Below are 25070 nucleotides of genomic sequence, written 5' to 3' on the forward strand. Positions count from 1 at the left end.
CACACAGCTTTTCATGTACAATCGATGCCCATTCGGCATCAGGTCGACAGCTGCCATATTCCAGCGCAACATGGGGAGTCTGCTCAAGTCCATCCCGGGGACGGTTGTATTTCAAAACGACATACTTATCACGGGCAGGGACACCGACTCCCATCTCTGTAATTTGGAAGAAGTACTAAAGCGGTTGGATCGGGTAGGCCTACGAGTCAAGAAATCCAAGTGCCTGTTTCTCGCACCCGAGGTTGAATTTTTGGGCAGAAGGATTGCCGCTGATGGAATCCGCCCAACAGAGTCCAAAACAGAAGCAATTCGCCTGGCACCCAGGCCCTGAAATGTCTCAGAACTGCGCGCCTTTCTCGGGCTACTCAATTACTTTGGGAACTTTATGCAGAATTTAAGCACGCTGCTGGAGCCTCTCCATGTGCTACTCAAGAAGGAGTGCAATTGGTTTTGGGGGGACGCCCAGGAACGCGCCTTCAATAAGGCACGCAACCTTCTGTGTTCCAACAGTGTTTTGACTTTCTTTGACCCAGGTAAAAAGCTAGTTCTCACATGCGATGTGTCAGCGTATGGGGTCGGGTGCATTTTGCAACATGTCAATAGTGCGGGCAAATTACAACCCATAGCTTGTCACTTTCGTGGGTGGAGCGCGGGTACGGAATGGTAGAGAAGGAGGCGCTCACGTGCGTGTACGGTGTCAAAATGTTGCACCAATACCTTTTCGGGGCCAAGTTCGCGTTAGAAACCGACCACAAGCCCCTCGCGTCCCTCCTATCCGAGAGCAAGGCAATAAACGCCAACGCCTCAGCGCGAATTTTACGGTGGGCACTCATGCTGGCGTCCTACGACTATACTATAAGGCACAGACCAGGCACAGATAACTGTGCCGACGCGCTCAGCAGGCTATCCCTGGCGTCCACGGAAGGGTCTGACGAACAGGACCGTGAGATAGTCATGGCAATCAATGCCTTTAAGTCCACAGGTTCGCCCATGACGGCTCGCCAAATCAGAGCCTGGACGGCCAGCGACCCCACGTTATCCTTAGTAAAAAGATGTGTCCTAACCGGTGACTGGGCAGAGGTTCGCGATGCCTGCCCCGAGGAATTAAAACCCTTTCACAGGCGCATGCATGAGCTATCACTACAAGCAGACTGCCTGATGTGGGGCAGCTGAGTAGTCATGCCTCTGCGAGGCAGAGAGGCATTTGTCCGGGAGCTCCACCGCGAGCACCCAGGGATCGTTCTCATGAAGGCCATAGCCAGATCCCACGTCTGGTGGCCTGGTATTGACGCGGACTTGGAGCTCTGCGTCCGAAGGTGCACCATTTGTGCCCAACTCAGGGAGGCTCCACTGAGCCCCTGGCCCTGGCCTACCAAACCATGGTCGTGGGTGCACGTGGACTATGTGGGCCCATTCATGGGCAAAATGTTCCTCGTAGTTGTAGATGCATTTTCAAAGTGGATCGAATGCACCATTTTAAACTCAAGCACAACCTCCACCACTGTGGGGAGCCTCGCAACCATGTTTGCAATGCACAGAATCCCTGACATATTGGTCAGTGACAATGGTCCGTGCTTCACCAGCACAGAATTCCAAGACTTTATAATTGACCACGGCATAAATCACGTCAAGATGGCACCGTTCAAGCCGGCCTCCAACGGCCAGGCGGAGAGAGCAGTGCAAATCATTAAACAAGGCATGCTTAAAATCCAAGGTCCCACGCTGCAGCATTGCCTGTCGCGACTGCTGCCGGCATACAGATCTCGTCCGCACTCATTGACTGGGATCCCCCCGCGCAACTGTTGATGAAAAGGACTTTAAAAACAAGGCTCTCATTAATCCTCCCAGACATGCACAAAATCATTGAGGCAAAGCGCCGTAAGCTGACTGAGTACCATGACAGAAATTCGAGGGGGAGATGGAATGAGATAGGGGACAAAGTGTTTGTACTAAACTATGGCAGGGGTCCCAAATGGCTTGCAGGGACAGTAACGGGCAAGAAAGGAAACAGGCTACTGGTAGTACAAATGGACAATGGCAAAACCTGTCGGAGGCATGTAGACCAAGTCAAAAGCAGATTTACCAACAACACTACGGAACCAGAGGCAGACTACAATGTGGAACTTGCACCACACAGACAGAGGGAACAACCTGAGGAAAGGGCAATCCCAACAGACAGCCCAGGCGAGTCAACAACAATCACACCAATCGAAACAGACTGCCCAGGCTAGATACCAGCAACCACACCCAAAGAAAAACAGACACCAAGGCAAACAACTGAACCACAACTCAGACACTCCACGCGAGAGCGTAGACCACCTGAGAGACTGAACCTATAAAGATTATAAGACCTTGGGGAGGGTGATGTCATGTATCTTACATTATTATATATAACTGTATCCTAACGTGCTATACATGACTGTAATAAGATATGACCTGTAACCACCAGCATACCTTACCACTTGCAAGGGGTGCACTTGCAAGTGACAGGTACATAAGGACAGGTCTCAGGCAAGTGCAGTATTCCAGAGCTGTGAAATAAAGGTGCAGGTCCACAGTGACCTTGACTTCATTACATGCCTCGTGTGAATCTGTACTGAGGGGACAGGACTTTACACAAAGCCTCGCTGGTAAAGTGCGACATCACCACTGACAGCTGGGAGACCCTGGCCGCAGAGCGCCCGAGGTGGAGAAAATCCATTCGAGTCTCGATGCAAGAAGCATGAAGAGGCCAGGCGCAGGCAGCAGAAGGAGCGCGCGGCAAACCAGCCCCACCGACCCCTTCCCCCGACAAATGTCTGTCCCACCTGTAACAGGGGCTGTGGCTCACGTATCGGACTGTTCAGCCATCAAAGAACTCACTTTGGGAGTGGAAGCAAGTCCTCCTCGATTCCGAGGGACTGCCTACGATTCTGCGGTGGGTGTCTCACCTCCTGACTCCACCACCTTAAACATTCACTCCCTTCTTCACCATGTGTACCGTCTACAAGATGCACTGCAGCAACTCGCCAAGGCTTCTTCGGCAGCACTTACCAAACCTGCGACCTCGACCATCTAGAAGGACAAGGGCAGCAGGCGCATGGGAACACCATCATCTCCAAGTTCCCCTCCAAGTCACCTGATTTGGAAGTATATTGCCGTTCCTTCATCGTCGCTGGGTCAAAATCCTGGAACTCCCTCCCTAACAACACTGGGAGTACCTTCACCTGCAGCAGTTCAAGAAGGTGGCTCACCACCATTTTCTAAAGGGTAATTAGGGATGGGCAATAAATGTTGGCCTTGCCAGCGACGCCCACATCCCAGGAACAATTTTTTTAAAACTAGCTGTTATGGGGGAGTAGATTAAAAAAGAAATGCTGGAGGAAATGCCAGCTGTTGTAAATCATTGGAGGAAAAGGATGCTTTCAGATGGGATCACTCGAGTAAGACAGAGCCAGAGAGTAACAGTGGGAGAGGGGAGGAAGTCACATAGAGCAAACTACAGGTGCAAGACAGAGGGGAAGCTGTCATCTGTTGTCTTCAACAAGTCAGATAAGTTACACCATATATTCTTTTAAGCATAGTTGATTAGTATAAGTTGTAAAATGCTCCGAAACCATACTTGGTATATTCGCTATGCAACCAGTAGTCGGTTTACAATGTAAAATAAATGCCGCTTTTTTTTCTTTCGATATCAATATCAGTATGTTCCTATTCTTGGTCATTTTTATGTGTGAAAAAATAATTTCAATCTCAAGATTTTTTAGAGTCAAGAATAATGCAGAAATAGATGATTGATAGCAAAAAATATGCGATCGTGTTTGCAGCATTTTCTGTTTATTTTCGCTTAGAGCAGCAATAGGTGTCACCAGTTCTAATCCTGGTCACTGGACCGGGACTCCAACTCACTACACGGGCGTCATTGGACAGTGAGCCGCGCGCAGCTTTCCCGGGACAATAAGAGGCGGCGCGCGGCAACCCGCGTCAGAGCAGTCACACTAAAGGCTGGTGCAGTTATAGTTGAGGCCCGTGCAATTAGGATTTGCATTTAGGGTGGGTGAATAGGAAATTCAGGTGTAAAGCCGTATTCTAACCGATCTAATTCGAAATGCTTGCAGAAAGTTGACCTGTAACAGGTCTGATGTTGGGTCGGTGTTAAAACCTGATTGGATGTTAATTTGCGGCTTGGTGTTTGAGCTCCGATTGTTAATAGTTCGCAATGTTCTCATCGTGTGATTTCCGGAGGTGGGAGGCTTTGCATGAAAGTCATTTTTTTTTGTGTCTGAATGTTAACTTTTATACTATTCTTGGTGCAGAGAGGAAGTCATGGCTTCGACGGCAGAAGAAATGCCACAGGTACGTTTCTTTCGCTATGCTCTAGATTCGAATTGTATTTAGATCTTGTAAACAGCAATCTTAAAATTGCTAGCTTAATTTTTTTTAAGTTGATTTGCATAATGTTTTCAGTAGAACTTTTAAGATTTTATCCCTCAAGTCTGCAAACTTGATTTATTTTCAATAGAACCATTTAACATTTGGATTAATTACTGCGAATTGTAACCTGTAACTGAAAAATCTGCTGTGATAGAACTTTTAGTTTTTGCTAGCATTCCTTGATGGCTCAGTAAATTTACCGTGAGTAGGTCACATATAAACTAGGATGTTTCCAGGTTTGTCCTTGCTTGTTGGCAGTAGGGATTCTAGAATTGACTCAATTTGTCCACCCCCCACCCCTTCCTGATTTTGGGAGTGGGGTGCAAGTGACCAGGAGCTGTGGCTGAGCATATGATTGTTTTATTTCTCTTGCCTTGCTTCTGTGAATAGACTAAAGTTTGCTATCAAAGATCCAGTTCTGGAGAGTGATGAGAACTCCACTGGAGTATGGAGATGGTGTCTCGAATGGAGTATAATTGTGGGGAAAGAAACTATATTTCATAAGCACAGAGTAGGCTGTATGGCTGCTCGAGCCTGCTCTGCCATTCAATAAGATCATGACTGGTCTGATCTTAGCCATGACTCCAGTTTCCTGCCTATTCCCCATAACTCTTGACTCTCCTATAGTTCAAGATTCTCTCTCAGCCTTGGAATATATTCAATGACTCTGTCTCAATCTGGATTTGTTTTCTCCTGGCTAGAATGTCGTTGTTAGAGTGGCTAACTTGCCGCTTCTAAGTACTGCCTATGATATGGTGACGTCTGTATACTGCAGCACAAAAGAGAATCACCCCTATCTGAAGTCTGTGTGTGAAGCTGCAGAGAAAGGAGTGACTGCCATTACAGCAGTAGCTGTCATCAGTGCTATGCCAATCCTCCAGAAGCTGGAACCACAAAGTAAGAAATTGTAAATTCTTTTTTGCAAAGTCAGACTTTATTTCTGACCCTTGAGGTGTATTAACATACTACAATTGAATCAAATGTGGGAGCTTCCAAAATAGTCACTAGATGGCTAGGGATTGCTTGAAAAGGAACATGATTTTAACTGATACTGATCCAATAGTGAAATCTTGCCATTACTGACAAGCACAACCTGTGCAAGCTATAACTGCTGCAATTAAGCTTCATTAATGGTGTACTAACTTTTTAGTGTTTTGGTGTTCACTTAACATTGTAAGTCTGGTATTGGTCATCATTTCCTAGCTGGTGGTGGCACAGTATTGCACAAACAAGTTTCAGTATTGCACCAGATCTTTACAGGAGATTTGAAACTCCTGACCTTTTGCCTAGTTATGAGCTGATGACTTGGACTTTTGCTTTGCCTTTCACCTAGTTCAGGCAGTCTGTTCTAATTATACAAGAATTCCTGAGGAAGCTACTTGTTAGTGGTTAAACACAGATGTTTAACAACTTTATGTTGTACTGAAGATTGATAAACTGCTGACTTTTGTTGGTGGGTCACCAACTGTTCTAAAGATTTTGGTTTGAAATTGCAGACTTGAGGATAATTTTTTTTGGTTTCTAAACACTAGAGATAAGTGTATTCTGGATCAATTACCTTGAGGCAAAATATACATTATGACTTCCCTTCCTAAAACAATCCTGTGCAGTGAAAAGCTTCTGTTTTCTCTGCTGTTTTGTTCTCTTACTAATGACCTCCTTTTGAGAGACTTAAGACTGTGAAATTTAGAAGATGATGGTTAAGTGACTCCCTGTACATGAGTCACTACTATTAGTTTTAGTATATTTATTTGGAGAGGAATGGCATACTGATGAATTATGTACACCAGTAAGTGCTTGATATTCCATTGACTAGTTTGAATGTTTTAAATGCTGCCTTGTTCACGTTTTCATCTTTTGCTCTTAGTTGCATTTGCAAATGGTTATGCCTGCAAAGGACTTGACAGAATTGAAGCGAAACTGCCTTTTCTCCACCAACCCACTGATCAGGTATTGAATGTTGTAAAATTTCCAGATTTAACATTAACATAGACATAGAAAATAGGTGCAGGAGTAGGCCATTTGGCTCTTTGAGCCTGCACCACCATTCAATGAGTTCATGGCTGAACATGCAACTTCAGTACCCCATTCCTGCTTTCTTGCCATACCCCTTGATCCTCCGAGTAGTAAGGACTACATCTAACTCTTTTTTGAATCTATTTAGTGAATTGGCCTCAACATCTTTGTGGTAGAGAATTCCACAAGTTCACCACTTTCTGGGTGAAGTTTCTTCTCTTCTCAGTCCTAAATGGCTTAGCCCTTATCCTTGGACTGTGACCCCTGGTTCTGGACTTCCCCAACATTGGGAACATTCTTCCTGCATCTAACCTGTCTAAACCTGTCAGAATTTTAAATGTTTCTGAGATCCCCCCTCATTCATCTAAACTCCAGTGAATACAAGCCCGGTTGATCCAGTCTTTCTTGATGTCAGTCCTGCCATCCTGGGAATCAGTCTGCTGAACCTTTGCTGCACTCCCTCAATAGCAAGAATGTCCTTCAAGTTAGGAGACCAAAACTGTACACAATACTCCAGGTGTGGCCTCACCAAGGCCCTGTACAACTGTAGCAACACCTCCCTGCCCCTGTACTCAAATCCCCTCACTATGAAGGCCAACATGCCATTTGATTTCTTAACTGCCTGCTGTACCTGTATGCCAACCTTCAATGACTGATGTACCTTGACACCCAGGTCTTGTTGCACCTCCCTTTTTCCTAATCTGTCACAATTCAGATAATAGTCTGTCTCTGTTTTTACCACGAAAGTGGATAACCTCACATTTATCCACATTATACTTCATCTGCCATGCATTTGCCCACTCACCTAACCTATCCAAGTCACTCTGCAGCCTCATAGCATCCTCCTCGCAGCTCACACTGCCACCCAACTTGGTGTCATCTGCAAATTTGGAGATACTACATTTAATCCCCTTGTCTAAATCATTAATGTACAATGTAAACTGCTGGGGCCCCAGCACAGAACCTTGCAGAACCCCACTAGTCACTGCCTGCCATTCTGAAAAGTACCCATTTACTCCTACTCTCTGCTTCCTGTCTGACAACCAGTTCTCAATCCATGTCAGCACACTACCCTCAATCCCATGTGCTTTAACTTTGCACATTAATCTTGTGTGGGACCTTGTTGAAAGCCTTTTGAAAGTCCAAATATACCACATCAACTGGTTCTCCCTTGTCCACTCTACTGGAAACATCCTCACAAAATTCCAGAAGATTTGTCAAGCATGATTTCCCTTTCACAAATCCATGCTGACTTGGACCTATCATGTCACCTCTTTCCAAATGCACTGCTATGACATCCTTAATAATTGATTGCATCATTTTACCCACTACTGATGTCCGGCTGACCGGTCTATAATTCCCTGTTTTTTCTCCCTTTTTTTAAAAAGTGGGGTTACATTGGCTACCCTCCACTCGATAGGACCTGATCCTGAGTTTATGGAATGTTGGAAAATGACTCCATGCATCTGCTATTTCCAAGGTCACCTCCTTAAGTACTCTGGGATGCAGTCTCAGGCCCTGGGGCTTTGTGCAATCAAAGAAGCTTGTACAAACATCAGTGCTTGTTTGTGTGACATTAGCACATAGTTTCATTCATGAAATGTCTGGTTTGCCATTAGTTGGGGGAACTTCAGACACTTATTTAATGCTATTTGCTGCCCTGATTTGTGAAAGAAGCTCCTTGATTAACATGCAGAGTGGGACTAGCTAAAGAGCTCTTGCATGGGCTGAATGACCTCCTTCTATGCTGTAACTATTTTGAGAAAACCAAACTGAGTTCACTGCTATTTTTGAAGCACAGTTATGAGTAGAGTTGCTATATATTGAAGTATAAATGCAAAGCAACATACTTTTTAACTTTTCAATTTCTCTGCTGCCTCTAACTCCCATTGCAGCCCACAATGTGGCTACAATTGGTCTGGGGACTGGGAATAAAGAAAGCATTGTTTTTTTTTCATCTTTTTAGATTAACTCCAAAGGGAAAAGGTGTTCATTCTATCTGAATCTTGTACAAGATGTAATTGTTTGTGTTCAAGACCTTGCTTGGTCTCAGTACATGACATGTGCAACATTGATGAACTTAAAACATTAATTCAGTTTGAATATTTTTTTAATCAGAGGCCATTGTTGCAAAAGTAGGTGGTGGAACTATGGTTGCATGGTTATAAAAAAAAAAAATGTACTCCTTCCTCAGAAGGGACCCTTGAACTTTTCGGGTTCTTTGACAAGACAATCCTAATGGGCAGCAGACCATATGGTTGGTGCAAGAGATCAGATTTATTAAGCTAACACCAATAGTATACTTGACAAAAAGCAACGGTTGACGAAAGCTCGCAGGCCCAGGTCCCTGGAAACTTCTGTGCACAGGTTGATGTCCTAAATCTGAATGTTGTTGTTCCAGCTGTCCCTGTGCAAAGGTATGAGTATCGATGTTTAACTAATTTATTGTATAAAGTTTATTTGGGCAGTGTCCATATATGGTCTTTAACAAAATCATCTTGGTTCTAATGGTCAAAATACCATTGTCACACAAACCAGAGCAAGCATGTGGCCACTCCTGTCTCCAGTAATTTTCCATCAGTGCCTGTTTGTGTTGTCTTTATAAATTCCTTGGAACCTGTCTTTATGCTACTGTGTTCTAACTGTTAGTTTTCATTAAATCAACTCCAATTTCTACTATATCACACAACCATGCTGATGCCAAATTACTACCACTTCTTAGTTATACAGGTTGAACCTCTTTTATCCAGCACCCTCTGGACCTAGCCTGTGCCGAATGTGGGGAGGGGAGGAGGTCAGTGCCCTGGGTAGGTCCGAAGTGTCGGCGGAGCCGCAAAGTCTGGGTGGAGGTCGGCAGCGCATGCGCCTCTGACCGCTGGAATCATGCCGGAATGAGGGGTGGTGCTGGATAAGGGAGGTCCAACCTGTAACAGGAATATCTTGGCTAGGGACTGACCTGTACTAGAAAATTTGAGCAATTTTAAGCCCCGTTACACTTGAGCTCTGTCCATTTTGTTAACAGGTTGTTGCTAATGCAAAGGATGTGGTCACTACAAAAGTATCTGGTGCCAAGGATGTTGTAAGCTATACTGTTACTGGTGCCAAGAAGACTGTTGCTTGCAAAATTACTGGGGTCGTGGACAAGACAAAGGAGACTGTCCATGAAAGTATGGAAATGACCATGGCTGTGGTGAATGGCAGTGTGAATCAAGTACTTGAGTCACGTATGGCTAGGATGTTGAGCAGTGGAGTGAATTCTGCCTTGACCACCTCTGAAGTGCTTGTGGACCAATACCTTCCTCTGACTGAAGATGAGCAAGGTGAGAAACTGTATGATGACTCCAAGTAAAATCTTGCATATGATTTCTTGTTTTTCCTCAAGTCTTTGGTTGGGGAAGGTTAGTCCTGCTCATGAGTATTTCTTGAATACCCTTGCCAGGAAATGAAAATGCAAGAGCTCACTATCCCCCAACTTCAGTTGTCAGCTGAGTCAACATTTCTCTTTCAAATGTAGTGGCAGCACTAACATGGCCTGTCTACTTTATACCAAAGTACTAATCTATGGTTTTAAATTGTTGGTTAACTAGGAATAACTTCAGGCTGATGTTGAAATCTTCCTATAATAAATGTAAGCAACTTTGTTTTTAAAAAGGCAAGAAAATGCTTCATAACTATAATCAGTTAGATTGTAAATTTCCGGATTCTTTTACTTCAATCTGGTTCAGTAAAATTACTGAGTCGAATACCTCTTGTGCTTTGAACAAAGCAGTCTTTATTACCGGCCAGTAAGACCTATCAGACAGAAGATATACTCTCTGGATAGAGCGTACACACTCCCTACGGATAGGTGAAGTTACATCGTAAAGCGTTAACAGTTATACAGTTTTGAAATCAGATAACAAAATACAAATGGATTGACAGTCTAACTCAGCCACTCATTAGTCAATCTATGAGATGTTCTTCTTGAAAGCTCAAGCATTGCCTCTAAATGTTTCAATCTAATGGTGTGACTACTAATTGAGACCTTGCAATTCTGCAGATTTATTTTGTTACAATTAGATGTTATTGGCAGGAGTAGTGACTTGAAACCTTGAGACAGACTGTTAGCTATGCTGATATTGCACTATTTGCAATCTGACATTCTCCCAGCTATTCTTCCATGGCTTATTTTATGTTACATATATCCTGTTTACCTTACTGTCCTTAATTCCATATATTCCGTTCAGATATCCACAGATACATTGATCACTTTAAATATTTTAAAATTGGGTACGCTTTTTAAATAGATGGAATAATGCTTTTATTGTGTAATGTGCTTCTAACTTGGTCCAAAATGTCAACAAGGAAAAATTTAAAGGAGGTGCAGCGTGCAATCTTTTCACAATGGCTGACTTGCCGGTTGCAGCCTTGCCTTGTCTAATTTGCGAGGTCCATGCTGTGATGTTGCAGCCCGGCACTCTGCTTCTGTGCCGGGCTGCTGCCACAGCATCCTGCTTCCCGGTGACGTCGTGGCCCCTGGTCCCTTGCAGCATGCCCTGCCCTTTAATGGCGAGAGGGCCCTGTGCTCCTGCCAGCACTACATGGTGCTCCTGTAGTGCTAGTAAATTCCTGTGGTTAGCCCTGAGGAAATAGATGCTTAACATTATACTCCACTTCCTCTAGGGGCAGTAACCCCCAATTTTGGTGCCAAGGTGGGACTTCCACTTTCCCCAGATGGGGTGGTACTGAATTTCGGCTCCTTGCTTTTTTCAAATGAAGTCTTGAATTTAAGTGTGGTTCTGGAATTGTTGGATCTGAAATGTGAATTGCATGCCATCCATCCACTCTTATATTTTAGGATGTGAAGGTCTGCAATGTATCTGAGGCATTTAACATCCCTCGATGCAGAACAAGGGAATTGGAAGCCTGTGCATGAGGCTCATAAAAACCCTGACCATCTTAGATTGAGGGGATGCTACATAATACAAATAGAGTACCTCAGCACATCTCAACTACACCGACCCTGTAGAACATCTGAAAGGAAAGCCCCAGCAGGAAGCAATGAATCCAGTGTTTCTGCTGCCCTTCTCCACGCAGCAGCTAGTGCCAGAAATATAAGCACCTGCATTATGTCTAAATACAACAAAAGGACATTTGTCATATGCTAACTGTTGCACTGAATGCAATGGCTTGGTTTTAGTAACATTTTCAATATCTTCAGCTAAGATGTGATGTTTATCCTGGGTGCAGAAGGAAATGATCTGGAGTTCACTAAATATTTGCAACTCACTATTTTGCACTTCCCTCATTGAGCTAATGGGGTCATCACTGCAACTGAACCAGATAACCTTGCTATGATCTTTCATGAAATTGTATGACAATGAAAAAAAATTGTGAATCTTGTGTTCAAGGTGGGTAGCAGAACAATAGCATGGTTTGGATAGAGACTGAAACTCCTATCTACACTCCAGCCATGTCACATCTTGGCAGCCATTCTGGCCTGTGAATCAGAGCCAGTTTAGTGCTGTACTAGGTTGTAGTCAAACTTTAGCTGTAGATTAGCTTTTATATTTGTACTTTCAGCTAAGGAAGCCAAGCAAATTGATGGATTTGAAGTTGGACCTCTTAAACAGAGTTATTATTTGAGGCTGGGATCCCTTTCTATCAAAGTACGCCAGCGAGCTTATGAACAGGCCATGGTTAAAGTTAGCAGTGCTAAACTGCGTAGTCAAGAGGCAATTTCTCAGCTCTGCCATACTGTTGATCTGGTAAGTACATGAGTCACACCAGTCATTGCATGTTTTGACCGACACTAGCACAATGGGCCAAATGGCCTCCTTCTCTGCTGTGATTCTACCTTCATTTTTAGCAAGCTGCAAACTTTCCACTACAAAAGGAATTGCTTGGGACACATGACATTCGGTAATTATATTATTGAATAGCTGAGAATTCATTGGAAATGAGAATCTCTTAATTTCCTGGTGCATTACACCTGTGGTTGTTTAAATTAATTTTAGATTCATTATCATGTATGTTTTTCAGTATTCCATAATGGATTTGGGTTGGTTTTCTTCAGGTTTTTTTGTGTCCTCTCTCCTAATATACTAAAGGCTATACCAATATCCAGATGCAATCCTACAGATAGTTCCAGATGCAATGCACACTTGCTTAAATGGTGCTAAATTGTCCTTCATGTTCCAGATTGAGTATGCCAGAGAAAACATGAGCATAGCAAACCAAAAAATCAATGATGCCCAGGATAAGCTGTACCAAAGATGGGTAGAATGGAGGAAATCTAATGGATTTGAAGATTCTGAATCCTGTGCAGCAGAGGTAAGTTTGCATGAAGTTGCAGTCATGTGGCTGTGGTAAGTCTTAAAGACCATGTAGACCAGTAACTAACTTATTAATTCACTAGTGTTACAACAACTTAAAATTCCAGAATGTCTTTAAGTGGACTGAGTGGGAAGGGAGGGAAAGCTGAGGAAAAAGCAATCAACAAGGCCACAAGGCTTTTGAACATGGGGAAGAAAGTGAAAAGACTGATGGGAGCATTCAAGGGCAGGGGCATGATGGCTGGAACACCAACAATGGGATCTAGAAATAAGATAGATCTTATAGTTGGAGGAGATCTTTGGAAGGGTATTCCATGGAGGGATTTGTGAACATGGGAACTCTGACACAGAGCTAGCTACATTGTGTGCTTGATTAGTTTAGCAGTAATGTGCCATGACGGGTTGGGTCAAAATGGATGTAATCTTTTAGATGGGAAGAAAGCCAAGGAAGAGTTTTTATGCATTCTAATTTTCCCTAGTTTTGATTTCACACCCTCAAGTGTGTCTCCATGTAGCTAGTTTCCAAATCACTGATTCAGCTGGCTACAGGCTGATCAGAACAAGCTGTGATCCAGATTTTTGGGAACTTGCACCACTATCCATGGACTTGAATGAAAATTTACAAGTAGTTTTTTTAACCATTGTAACCACCTCTTCCAAGTCTTTTAATTCTGTATAAAACTCTTGATATGAAAACCCTCAATGTCTGGCATTTGTATAGCACATTACTTCTGAACATTGACATGTAAGTAAAGACCAGCTGGTCCATCAAACCTGCCCCAGACTTGCTGGCTGGAGCATTATGACTAGACACTTCCCACCCCACAACCATGTAAAACCCAGGGCCAATAAATGAAAAATACTCTGGGGAAATTCCTCTTGATCCAAACTGGTCTGAGATCACATGGACCAAGTGTTCTCAAGACATTTGCCTTCTATATTTTGTTTTCTGCCCCAGTCAGGAACCTGTCCAGCTCCCTCCTTGAAGGCAGAGTTGACACCCAGCACACCAGCCAGCAACACATTCCAGAGGCTCACTGCTCTGGGAAAAGACCTGCCCAACATCCAATCTATTCCCACTCTTGCACAGTTCAAACTTTTTTAAATCCCTGGTCCTTTTTTTCTTTCTCTTTCCCCCTTCTCCGCCCCACCCTGCACCAAAACCCCAGTTCAATCTGGACACTATCCAGCCCTTTAATTTTATAGATGTCTCAGGCCACCTGAGTCATGCTGTCTTATAAATGGGCCATGGACCTTAAGCCTAGCTGAGGCTCTTTAAGCAAGGAATCATTCTCATTGCTCTGGACCCTTTCCAAAGCCACTCTATTCATTGGGCTGGGTGGGTGGGGAGAGGAACTGGGCACAACACTCCAGATGCAGTCTGACCAGCAATCAAATTCCATGGTAGTCTGTTGTATCCAACAAAGATGTTGTGCTAATCAATGGCATGTGTCTTCAAGTGCCTGTATAGACCAATTCTAGATGCACATAGTCTCTTGCACACTGGACAAGGGAAGTTTAGTGTGCCTGCTGCTGCTTTTAAACCATCAAATGGACATGAAAATTCATACTAAACCAGGAATTAAAAGATTGAGGAATGACCCAGATGTGTTTGAGGAGGTGGTGTAAGGAAGACGAAAGTTGGTTTTTCAAAAGGGAGGACTGGCAACTGAAGGGACTCAACAGCTAGCCTGTAGTGGTGCCATCAGACCTGGGAGAGTAAGAAGGAAAAATAAATCTGTGACATCAGTGGAAAACAGGGAAGTGATTGGTCAGTATTTCTTTCCCTTTCTTGGCATTGATTTAATTTTAAGAGCTGGGATTAAAACTAAATATTCAAACCATAAACTTAATTTAGATAAAATACATTCAAGATGGCAGGGGAGGCAATGTTACTACTGCAGCATGTGGGAGCTGGTAGACACCATTGAGGTCCACAGTGACCACATCTGCAGTAAGTGTGATAGTCAGTAACCATATCCTCACTACTTGCCTGCCTCTGCCTATGCACAGTGACTTTTCATCCTCAGTGACTTCAACCTCCATCTCAATTCATCATGCTCTCTCCTGAGGTCATTACCCCCCTGTCCTCCCTTAATCTCTCCCTCCATGTAAATTCCTTAACCATATTCACAGCCACCCTCATGGCCTTGCTATTCCAACTGTCAATTGAAGATCCAGCATCTGACCATTTCCTTGTATTGCTCTCGACCCACATCCCCTTTCCCAATCCAAACCTCTTTCTTTCTGCATCCACCCCTGGAAAAAACATTCTCTCCCCTCTTACATCAACTCAAAACTTTTCAACCTTTGGTCCTCAACAATGACATTTCTGCAGCCACTGATCTGCTCAACCACGCCCATAGCACCACTTTTGATACCCTAGTCCCTATTAAAAAATTCTTCTTCCTCCCACCCCCCCCCCCCCCACCCCACGCTGGCCATTCCTCCTGGTACAGCCCTCATCACTCCCTCAAGTCAAAAGGGCACAGACTTGATTGGATGTGGCAGACAACTGGCTTAGCCATTCACTGCCAGATCTGGCACAAACACACAATTATTGGTTCCTACTCTTGTCTACAAAAACTGCTCACTATTCCAGGATCATTCTGGATTGCAAAAATAACCACTGACTGCTATTTTCTACTGCTAACAGTTTCTTCGCCTCCAAGTGTGAGGAGCTCATGGACTTCTTTTGTCTCAAAGCTTGAGATCATCTGATCAGCTGCCTCTGCAAATTCCCTTCCTTCACTTAGCCCACAGGGCCAAACTTCATCTGAGGCTCCCACCTGTCCTAGCCCTAAACTCATCTTTTGTGTTTTTTTTGATCACCCCTCTTAACCTCCCCAAACTCATGTCCATGAGACCCACTTCCTGCTCCCTTGATCCTATTCCCACTAAACTGCTGACCACCCAATTTCCTTTTTTGGCTCCCATGTTAGCCAACATTGTTAAAGGTTCTCCTCTCCTTCAAATCTGCTGTCATCACCCCTCATCAAAAAACCAACCCTTGATCCCATTTTGCTTGCTAGCCATTGCCTCATCTCCAACCTCCCTCTTGTCCAAAGTACTTAACTCCATGACTAACTTTCCATGAATTCAATGTTTGAATCCCTTCAATCTGGTTTTCTCCCCTGCCAAAATGGCTCAATGTCACAAATGACATCGAGTGCGACAAAGGTAAGCTATCCCTCCTCGTCCGTCTGGACCTGTTTGCAGCCTTTGACGCAGTTGACCAGTCCATCCCCCTCCAACGGCTGGGTGGGACTGGACTCTCCTGGTTCCATTCTTATCTATCTAATCGTAACCAGAAAATCTCCTGCAATGGCTTCTCTTCCCATTTTGTTACCTCTCTGGTGTCCGCCAAGGATCTGTCCTTGGTCTCTTATTTCTCATCTGTATATGCTGCCCCTTGGAGATATCTCCTGAAAACAGTCAGTTTCCGCATGTATGCTGACACCAGCTCTACCCCTCCTCCACTTCTCTCGACCCCTGCTTGGTATCTAAATTGTCAGATTACTTATCTGACCTCCAGTATTGGATGAACAGAAATTTTCTCTAAATATAGGGGCAGACTGAAGCAATTATCTTTGGTCCCTGTCACAAACTGTGTTCCCTAACTACTGACTCCATCCCACTTCCTAGCATTCTTCATTATAGGCGGTTCCTCTAACGAGGGTGAGTTCAGATGTTGCGATGCAGGATCTGATGTTCCAGTCCTGAACTCCAATTGAGGGGGTGGAAGATGCCTGTGTGTGAATTTTAACATGTGGTGACCGTTACACACCAGCCACCACATGGGCTTGGCAGAGCTAGTTCTTGGTCCAGTGGCAAGGATTAACCAAGACGACTGGAGACCTGCTCTGCTGTATTGACCTAGCACGCACACATTGCAGTGTGAGCTGCCCCTGGGCCTTCGGCTCATCTGGGGCTCCATACCCTCATCTGTCACACCTCCGCCACAAACATTCATCGCATCTCGCCACAAATGCTTGCCAGTCATCAGCCCCAACCTTCCCACTCCTCTGTACCTGGATTCTGCCGATGTTCCTGCCCACACTCCAAAACAGCAACCAGGGTTTTGATGCCGTCGCCCATCTCAAAATCATCGCACACTCTGAGCAGCTTGTGCTGGAGGTTGAAGTGATACGCCATTCCAGCATTAATCTGAAGGTGAACAACACTTCGCAACAAGTTAGATTTGACACTGAAATGAGTTTACAGCCACATCTGCGGCATAACTAAAACTGCCTTTTTCCACCTCCGTAACATTGTCTGCCTATGCCCCTGCCTCTGCTACTGCAACCCTCATTCATGCCTTTGTTGCCTCCTAGACTTGACTACTCCAACTCACTCCTGGCTGACCTCTCTCATTCTACGCTATGTAAACTTGTCATCCAAAACTCAGCAGCCTGTGTCTTAACTCCAAGTCAGGATCACACATAACCCCTATTGCTTTCTGGCCTACACTAGCTCCTGGTTAAACAATGCCTCGATTTCAAAATTCTCATCCTTGTTTACAAATCACTCCATTGCCTTGCCCCTCCCTATCAATCTTTTCAGCTTCAAGATGTCTGTACTCCTCAAATTCTGGCTTCTTGAACATCCTTCATTATAACTGTTCAACCATGTCTTCAACTGTTTGGGCCCTAAGCTCTGGAACTCCCTCTCTGCTCACTTTCATCCTTTAAGACACTCCTTTTAAAATCTACCTTTTTTTTTTAAATGAGCTCTTGGTCATTTTTTTTTGTGGCTTGGTGTCAAATATATCTGTTTTGTAACACTAAAGTGCCGTGGGACTTTTACTACATTAAAGGTGCTATATAAATTAAGTGTTGGCTGCTCAAGGAACTTTGGCTTTGAGTTGATGAGCTGGAGACCAAGTTTCAAACACTGACACATCAGGGAGAGTTATCTGGAAGCTGTGTTCTAGCATAGTCACCCTGAAGTTAAATCATTCAAATTTGGTCCATGGTCAGGGACAGGAGAGTGTGACTACAAGTGAGGCAGATATGGGGACCCAGAATGTAGTAATGTAGGAGCCTCAACCCTTGCAATTGTCTAACCGGTACAAGATTCTTACACCATGTGGCCGAGTGCAGGGAGGATGAGCAAACTGACTACCACACCGTGGTACAGGGGAGCCATTCCAGTGGGGGGAGCAAAAAGAAATGTGGTAGTGGTAAGAGACTGCATAGTTAGGGGGATAGATACTGTTCTCTGCAGCAGAGAGCGTGAGTCCCGAAGGCTGTGTTGCCTGGTGCTAGGGTTAAGGACATCTCATCTGGGTTGGAGAGGAACTTGGAGTGGAAGGGGGAAGATCCAGTTGTCATGGTCTATGTAGATACCAACGATAAGACAAAGTGGTTCTGCTGGGGGAGTATGAACAGCTAGGGGATAAATTTAAAAAGCAGATCCACAAAGGTGGTAATCTCTGGATTACTAACACACTAGCAAATTTGCATAAGGCAAATGGGATCAGAGCACTGAATGCATAGCTCAAATTGATGTGAGAAATAGGTTTCAATTCATGACACTGGCACTAGGACTGGAATAAAAGGGAGCTGTTCTCCGGACGGGCTTCACTTGAACTAGGCTGAGGCCAGAGTCCTGTTGAATCGAATAACTAGGCTGCAGATGGGGCTTTAGTGGGGAGGAATCCAGTGAGTGCAAATTTAAAAACTCGGAGAGGGTAACGATGAGGGTAATGCTAACCAGTGTGTGACAGGAAGGCACAATGCTTGCACACAAGGGTGCATCAGAAAGGGATTAGAGTAGGGAAAAGTGGTAACTGCTCTATCTGAATGCACGCAGCATTCGTAACAAGATATATTAGTTGATGGTATAAATAGAAATTAATAGGTATGATCTGAAAGCTATTAGAGATGTGGTTGCAAGGTGACCAAGGCTGGGAACTGAATATTCAGGGGTATTTGCCATTTTGTAAGGATAGGCAGAAAGAAAAAGGAGGTGGGGTAGCTCTATTAATAAGGGATGAGATCAGTGAAAAATGATTGGCTCAGCTCAAGATGTAGAATCAGTTTGGGTGGGAGTGGTCTACAGGCTCCCAAACTAACTACAGTATAAATCAAGAAATAATGGAAGCTTGTAATAAAGGTACAGCAATAATGAGAGCTTCATATTTAACAAATCAAGTTGGCAAAGGAAGCCTTGAAGAGTTCATGGTGTATGTGGGATGGTTTCTTGGAACAATGTTGTGGAACCAACCAGGGAGCAGACTATTTTCGATCTGGTACTGTGTAACAAGTCTGGATTAATCTCAGTGAAGGATCCTCTGGAAAGTGTGATCATAGCATGGTAGAATTTCAAATTCGGTGTGAGGGTGACAAAGCTAGGTCTCAAACTAGTGAACTTGAATAAAAATAATTATGAAGGTAAAGTTAGTTAAAGTGGACTGGGGAAAATAGATTAATAGGCAAGACTATAGAAAAGCAGTGGCAAACATTTTTAGAAGATATTCCATAACTCAGCAAAGATATATTCCACTGAGTGAGCAGGATGAACCATCTGTGGCTAACTAAGGAAATAAAGGATGAAATCAAATTGAAAACCAAGGCAGAGAATTGGGACATTTTTAGAAACCAGCAAAGGATGATTTAAAAAAAAAAATGATAGTTTGAGGGTAAACTAGCAAATATAAAGAGCTTCTACAGGTATATAATGAAGAGTAGCTAAAGTAAACTTTTTTTTTTGGAGGATGAAACTGGGGAATTAATAATGGGAAATGGTGGCGACTTTGAACAAATACATTGTATTGGTCTTCCTGGTAGACATTAAAAGCATCGCAATAATAGAGAAAAAGTACAAGTCCATCTTTTACTTTGCCAAGTCCCCTGGACCTGATCACCTGTATCCTAGGGTATTAAGAGGTGGCTGCAGAAATAGTGGATGCATTGGTTGTAATCTACCAACATGTTCTGGAGTTCCCAATAGACTGGAAAACTACAAATGTAATGCCTTTAAGAAAGGAGGGAGACAGAAAGCAGGAAACTATAGACCAATTAGCCTAACATCTGTCATTGGGAAAATGCTCGATTCTACCATTAAGGACATTTAGAAAATCATCATGCAGTCAAGCAGATTTAGCATGGCTTTATGAAAGGAAAATCACATTTGACAAATTTGCTGGAGTTCTTTGAGGATGTAACTAGCAGGGTGGATAAAGGAGAACCAGTAGATATTGTGCATTTGGATTTCCAAAAAGCATTCGATAAGATGCCACATAAGGTTACTGCACAAGATAAGAGCTCATGATTGGGGGTAATGTATTAGCATGGATAGAGGATTGGCTAATGAACAAAACTGAGGATAAATGGGTCATTTTCAGGTTGGCAAACTGTAATTACTGGGGTGCCAGAGGGATCAGTGCTGGGGCCTCAACTATTTACAATCCTTTATTAATGACTTGGATGAAGGGACTGAGTGTAATGTAGCCAAATTTGCTGATAAGTGGGAAAGCAAGTTGAGAAACACCAGAATCTAGAGATATAGATAGGCTAAGTGAGTGGACAGAAATTTGGCAGCTGGAGTATAATGTGAGATTATCCACTTTGGTAGGAAAAATAATACAGCAAATTATTATTTAAATGGGTAGAGATTACAAAATGATGTGCGATAAAGGGATCTGGGAGTCCTTGTACATGAAACACAAAGTTAGCATGCAGGTACAGCAAGTAATCATAGAAGTTTACAGCACGGAAGGAGACCATTTCAGCCCATCGTGTCTGCCGACTGCCAGAGAGCTATCCAGCCTAATCCCACTTTCCAGCTCTTGGACATAACCTACAGGGCTACGGACCAAGTATCTTTTAAATGTGGTGAGGGTTTCTGCCTCTACCACCCTTTCAGTGAGTTCCAGACCCCCACCACCCTCTGGGTGAAGACATTTCCCTTTGTATCTCCTCTAAACCACCTCTGCCAAGGGAAAACGGTCCTTCCTTTCCCCTCCATCTTATAAACCTCAATCAGTTTTCTCCTTAACCTCCTGTGTTCCAAAGAAAACAGACCCAGCATCTCCAATCTTTCCTCAATTCTCCAGTTCAGACAATATTCTTGTAAATCTCCTCTGCACCCTTTCCAGTGCAATTGCATCTTTCCTGTAATGTAACTATAATACAGTACTCAAGCTGCGTTCTAACCAGTGTTTTATACAGTTCAAGCATAACATCCTTGCTCTTGTATTTCCATGCCTCAATTAATAAAGGCAAGTATTCCATATGCCGCCTTAACCACTATCTACCTAGCCTGCTACCTTCAGGGATCTGTGGATCTACACTCCAAGGTCTCTTTGTTCCTCTACACTTTTCAGTGTCATCTCATTTAATGTGTATTCCCTTGTTGGACCTCCCCAAATACATTCCCTCACTTATCCAGATTCAATTCCATTTTCCACTGTTCTGCCCACCTGACCAGTACATTGAGATCTTCCTGCAGTCTACAGCTTGCTTCATTATCAACCAAGCTTAATTTAGTGTAATCTGCAAACTTCTTAATCATACCCCCAACATTTAAGTCCAAGTCTGATATATACCACAAAAAGCAAGGGAACCAGCACTGAGCTCTGGAACCCCACTGGATACAGCCTTCCAGTCACAAACACCCATCAACTATTACCCTTTGCTTTCTGCCTCTGAGCTAATTTTGGATGCAACTTGCCACTTTGCCCTGGATCCCATAGACTTACTTTTGTGACCAGTTTGCCATGTGGGATCTTATCAAAAGCTTTGCTAAAATCCATATACATACATATGCACTACCCTCATTGACTCTCCTGGTTACCTCCTCAAAATTCAATCAAGTTAGTCAGACATGGCATTCCCTTGACAAATCCATACTGACTGTCCTTGATTGATGAAGATTATCCTGTCCCTCAGGATTTTTTCCAATAATTTTCCCACCACTGAGGTTTGGCTAACTGGACTTTAATTACTGTCTATCCCTTTCTCCCTTTTTTAATTAGGAAGACAAATTGATTGCTTGCCTTTATTGCAAGGGGGAATGAAGTTTTAAAGGAGGGAAGTCCTGCTACAACTGTACAGGGTGTTGGTAAGACCACACCTGGAGTACTGTGTACAGTTTAGGTCTCATTTAAGGATGGATATATTTGCATTGGAGGCAGTTCTGAGACTGGTCACGAAGTTGATTCCTGAAATGAAGGGGTTGTCATAAAGGTTGAGCAGGTTGGACCTATACTCAATTGGAGTTTAGATAAATGAGGATCTTATTGAAATGTATAAGAATCTGAGGGGGCTTGCAGAGAGTATGTTTCCCATCATGGAATCTAGAACTAGGGGGCATAGTTTCAGAATAAGGGGTTGCCTATTTGGAAATGAGGAATTTCTTGAGGTTTGTGGGTCTTTGGAATTCTCTACCCCAGAGAGCTGTGGAAGCTGAGTCATTGAATATGTTTAAGGTGGCGATAGTTGAAAAATCTCTTGGAGTCAGGGTTATGTGGGTAGGGGGGGGGGGTGGTGGGGGTGTGGTGTGGGTGCAGTTAGTCAAGTTGAGGCCAGGATCAGATTTGCCATGATATTGAATGGTGGAGCAGGTTCGAGGGGCCACATGGTCTACTCCTGCTCCTATTATGTTCTTAAGGCTCAAAGCAATGGTCACAGAAACCAAGCAGTTGGAAGAGGGGATACAATTGCAGAAATTGGTGGGGCAGGCCATGTTGGGACTTGTAGATGAATTTTAGCCTTTTGTGAACTGTGCACTGGGGGACAGCGAGACTGGGTCATGAGCAAGCAGAACAGGGTATGTGCAGGACCATTAGTTCGTGGAGGGGGAGAGGAGATGGGAGTTCAGTGGTGGGACGGGGAGTTCAGCATTAAGAGTAGGTGATTGCAATCTGGAACTCCATGAATTGTGGGTCAATAGCTACTTTGTGACTAGTTTAAACCACTCCATTTATAGATTAGCTTGTATTTGCTAACTGGGTAAAACCAAACCACTTGAATGTCTGTCTTCTGGAGAGCAGTGATCTAAAAATATGTGGTCTCACAGAAAAATAGGGGGTCTCAAAATTAACTTTGTTTTTTATAGCAGATTGAATCTCGTACACTGGCCATTGCTCGGAATTTGACTCAACAATTACAGACCACATGTCTCATGCTTGTAAGCACCATTCAGGGTTTACCACAGAATATTCAGGAACAGGCCAACTGCATAACTATTTCAGCAAGAGAGATGTACTCTATGTTTAAGTCTAAAAAGTCCTTCAAAGAACTTCCTGCCCAGATCCTCTCCACAAGCAAAGATCAACTGACTAAAATGAAGGACTCATTGGATGGAGTGATGGATTATCTGGTCAACAACACACCCCTGAATTGGCTGGTAGGTCCCTTTTACCCACAACTGACTGGGTCCCAGCATCCTGAGCAGCAGGAAGGGGCAATTGAGACCACTGAAGAGAAACCGTCTGAGCAGTTGCACAATTGTCATGATGCTTGAACAACTAGCTTGTTTGTTGCAATATCCATTGCTGCTTAACCACTGCCTCTGTACTTGTCTCCTTTTTTATCCTTTCTTCAAAATGACATGGATGATGAGAGTGGTATGAAATACAGCTTTGATACTTTGTAGTAGTTTAAAAAAATTTGTATTTCATATAATCACTTAATAAATTCTTGAGCAACCATGGTTATCTGACTGTCTTAATATTTAGACATACATTGTCCTCCTGCACTGGCACAGCTTGATTAACTGCATGAAATTCAATGGCTGAAGATGGAACTTAAATGTGAATAGCATTTTCATGTAACTATTTGAGGTCTGGGATGTTAAGCCACTAAATAGAACCAAGTCTCTGAAGGAATTTGTAGAATGCTTGCCATCCAATAATGTTGACCCGAGTCATTAAATAGCCATGTAATCCCCTGGGCGAGGTGAAAAGCCCAGGGCCAATAAAGGGAAAATACACTAGGGGAAACTCAAAGCTGTCTGGGGATCTAAACCTGTTTAGATCACATGGATTAAGTGTTCTCCAGATACTTGCCTTCTATATGGTGGAGGATGGGGATGTAAGGGGGAAATGTGTGTGGGGCCCATTAAAGATAGATGTAGGCTAGACTAGTGAACAATAAGGAAATGGAATACTTGGTAAGAAGTATTTTATCTGTTTTTACAGTGGAGAAAGAGCAAAATATTATAAGGGAACCTAAAAATATGCCGAGGGGAGGAACTTGGTGGATTTAATTTATTTTTAAATGGGACTTGAAATCGCTAAACTTCCAGGATCTGATTATTTGCATCCAAGGATGTTAAATTGCAGCTGTGTTGGTCATAATTTTCCAAATTGAGGAATTGTACCTCTGAATTGGAAAATTGCAATTGTCACTTTATTTAAGGGAGGGAGATTGGTTTAACATCAATTGTGGGAGGTATGAGAATCGGAATCGGTGAACACTTGGATAAGTATCGGCTTTGTCAGACTAGTTGAATTTGTTGAAGTCACTAGCATGGTGGATAAGGGAGAGTCGCTGAATGTTTATGGATTGCCAGAAGGCATTTGATAAGGTTCTGCAAAAAGAACATATGGAACTGGAGGTAATCTTGTGGCATAGGCCAGGAATTTATTGGCCGGTAGACAGTAGGGATCATGGGTTCATTCTCTGGGCTGTAACGAGTGTTCCCAAGGGATCTGTACTGGGACCTCTGCTTTTCACCATATAGTTGCAAAAGGCCATTGACTGTGGGCAAAACTATGGCAGATAGAGCTCAATGAGATGTGAAGTTATCCACTTCCAATCTGAGAAAGACACATTGCATTATTTTCTTAATGGCGTGAGACTCAGCTGTGGAACAGTAAAGGAATTTGGATGTTCATGTGCACAAATCACAAAGCTAGTTCAAAGACAAAAAATAATCAAAAAGGCTATGGGAATATTGGACACATGAGGGGGTGGGGAGGGTTGGAATATAAAAGGGAGGAAGTTATGCTTCAGTTGCACAGAGCCTTGGCTAGACTGCACCTGGAATCCTTCAATTTTGGGCACCAAACCTTAGGATGGATATGGAGTGGGTACAGTGCAGATTCATCAGAATTATACCAAGACTAAAAGTATTTGAGGACCTATTGCATAAACTTGACTTGTAATCCCTTGACTTTAGAAGGTTGAGAGGTAATCTAATCATTTAGATCTGGGGTGTCCAAATGTATGGCCCAAGGAACAGTTTCATTGGGCCTGCAAACTTACTACGAATGTTCACGTTATGAGTTGCCCAGGGGAAATCTTCTGGCAAGAGGCTCACTTTTTGAGCAGGCCCACTGAACTGCAGGAAAGAGTTGGGCACAGTACCAGTTAGAGA

At 43.5% G+C, this 25070-nt stretch overlaps 1 protein-coding gene across 2 annotated transcripts; it reads left to right on the forward strand.

Annotated features, from left to right (window-relative positions):
- The first annotated feature begins 3920 nt into the window (after positions 1–3920).
- On the forward strand, positions 3921–23398 carry plin2 (perilipin 2). Of its 2 annotated transcripts, none has more exons than XM_070886438.1 (8): positions 3921–4032; positions 4296–4335; positions 5115–5310; positions 6281–6363; positions 9452–9749; positions 11992–12176; positions 12610–12741; positions 22809–23398. In XM_070886438.1, the coding sequence occupies exons 2-8, from the start codon at positions 4306–4308 to the stop codon at positions 23211–23213; spliced, it is 1329 nt and encodes a 442-aa protein (XP_070742539.1). In that variant the 5' UTR covers positions 3921–4032; positions 4296–4305; the 3' UTR covers positions 23214–23398. The 2 variants fall into 2 exon arrangements, with proteins under 2 accessions (XP_070742539.1, XP_070742536.1); XM_070886435.1 differs by having other exon boundaries at positions 3923–4032; positions 22806–23398.
- Positions 23399–25070: the final 1672 nt, after the last annotated feature.

The sequence above is a fragment of the Pristiophorus japonicus genome, chromosome 1, assembly GCF_044704955.1.
Source record: "Pristiophorus japonicus isolate sPriJap1 chromosome 1, sPriJap1.hap1, whole genome shotgun sequence".
Taxonomy (NCBI): Eukaryota; Metazoa; Chordata; class Chondrichthyes; family Pristiophoridae; genus Pristiophorus; species Pristiophorus japonicus.

Coding starts and splice junctions, on each gene's coding strand:
- plin2 (XM_070886435.1), top strand. CDS start 4,306: ATGGCTTCGACGGCAGAAGAAATGCCACAG. Junction 4,336..5,114: donor CGGCAGAAGAAATGCCACAG/GTACGTTTCTTT, acceptor TCTCCTGGCTAG/AATGTCGTTGTTAGAGTGGC. Junction 6,364..9,451: donor TCCACCAACCCACTGATCAG/GTATTGAATGTT, acceptor TTTTGTTAACAG/GTTGTTGCTAATGCAAAGGA.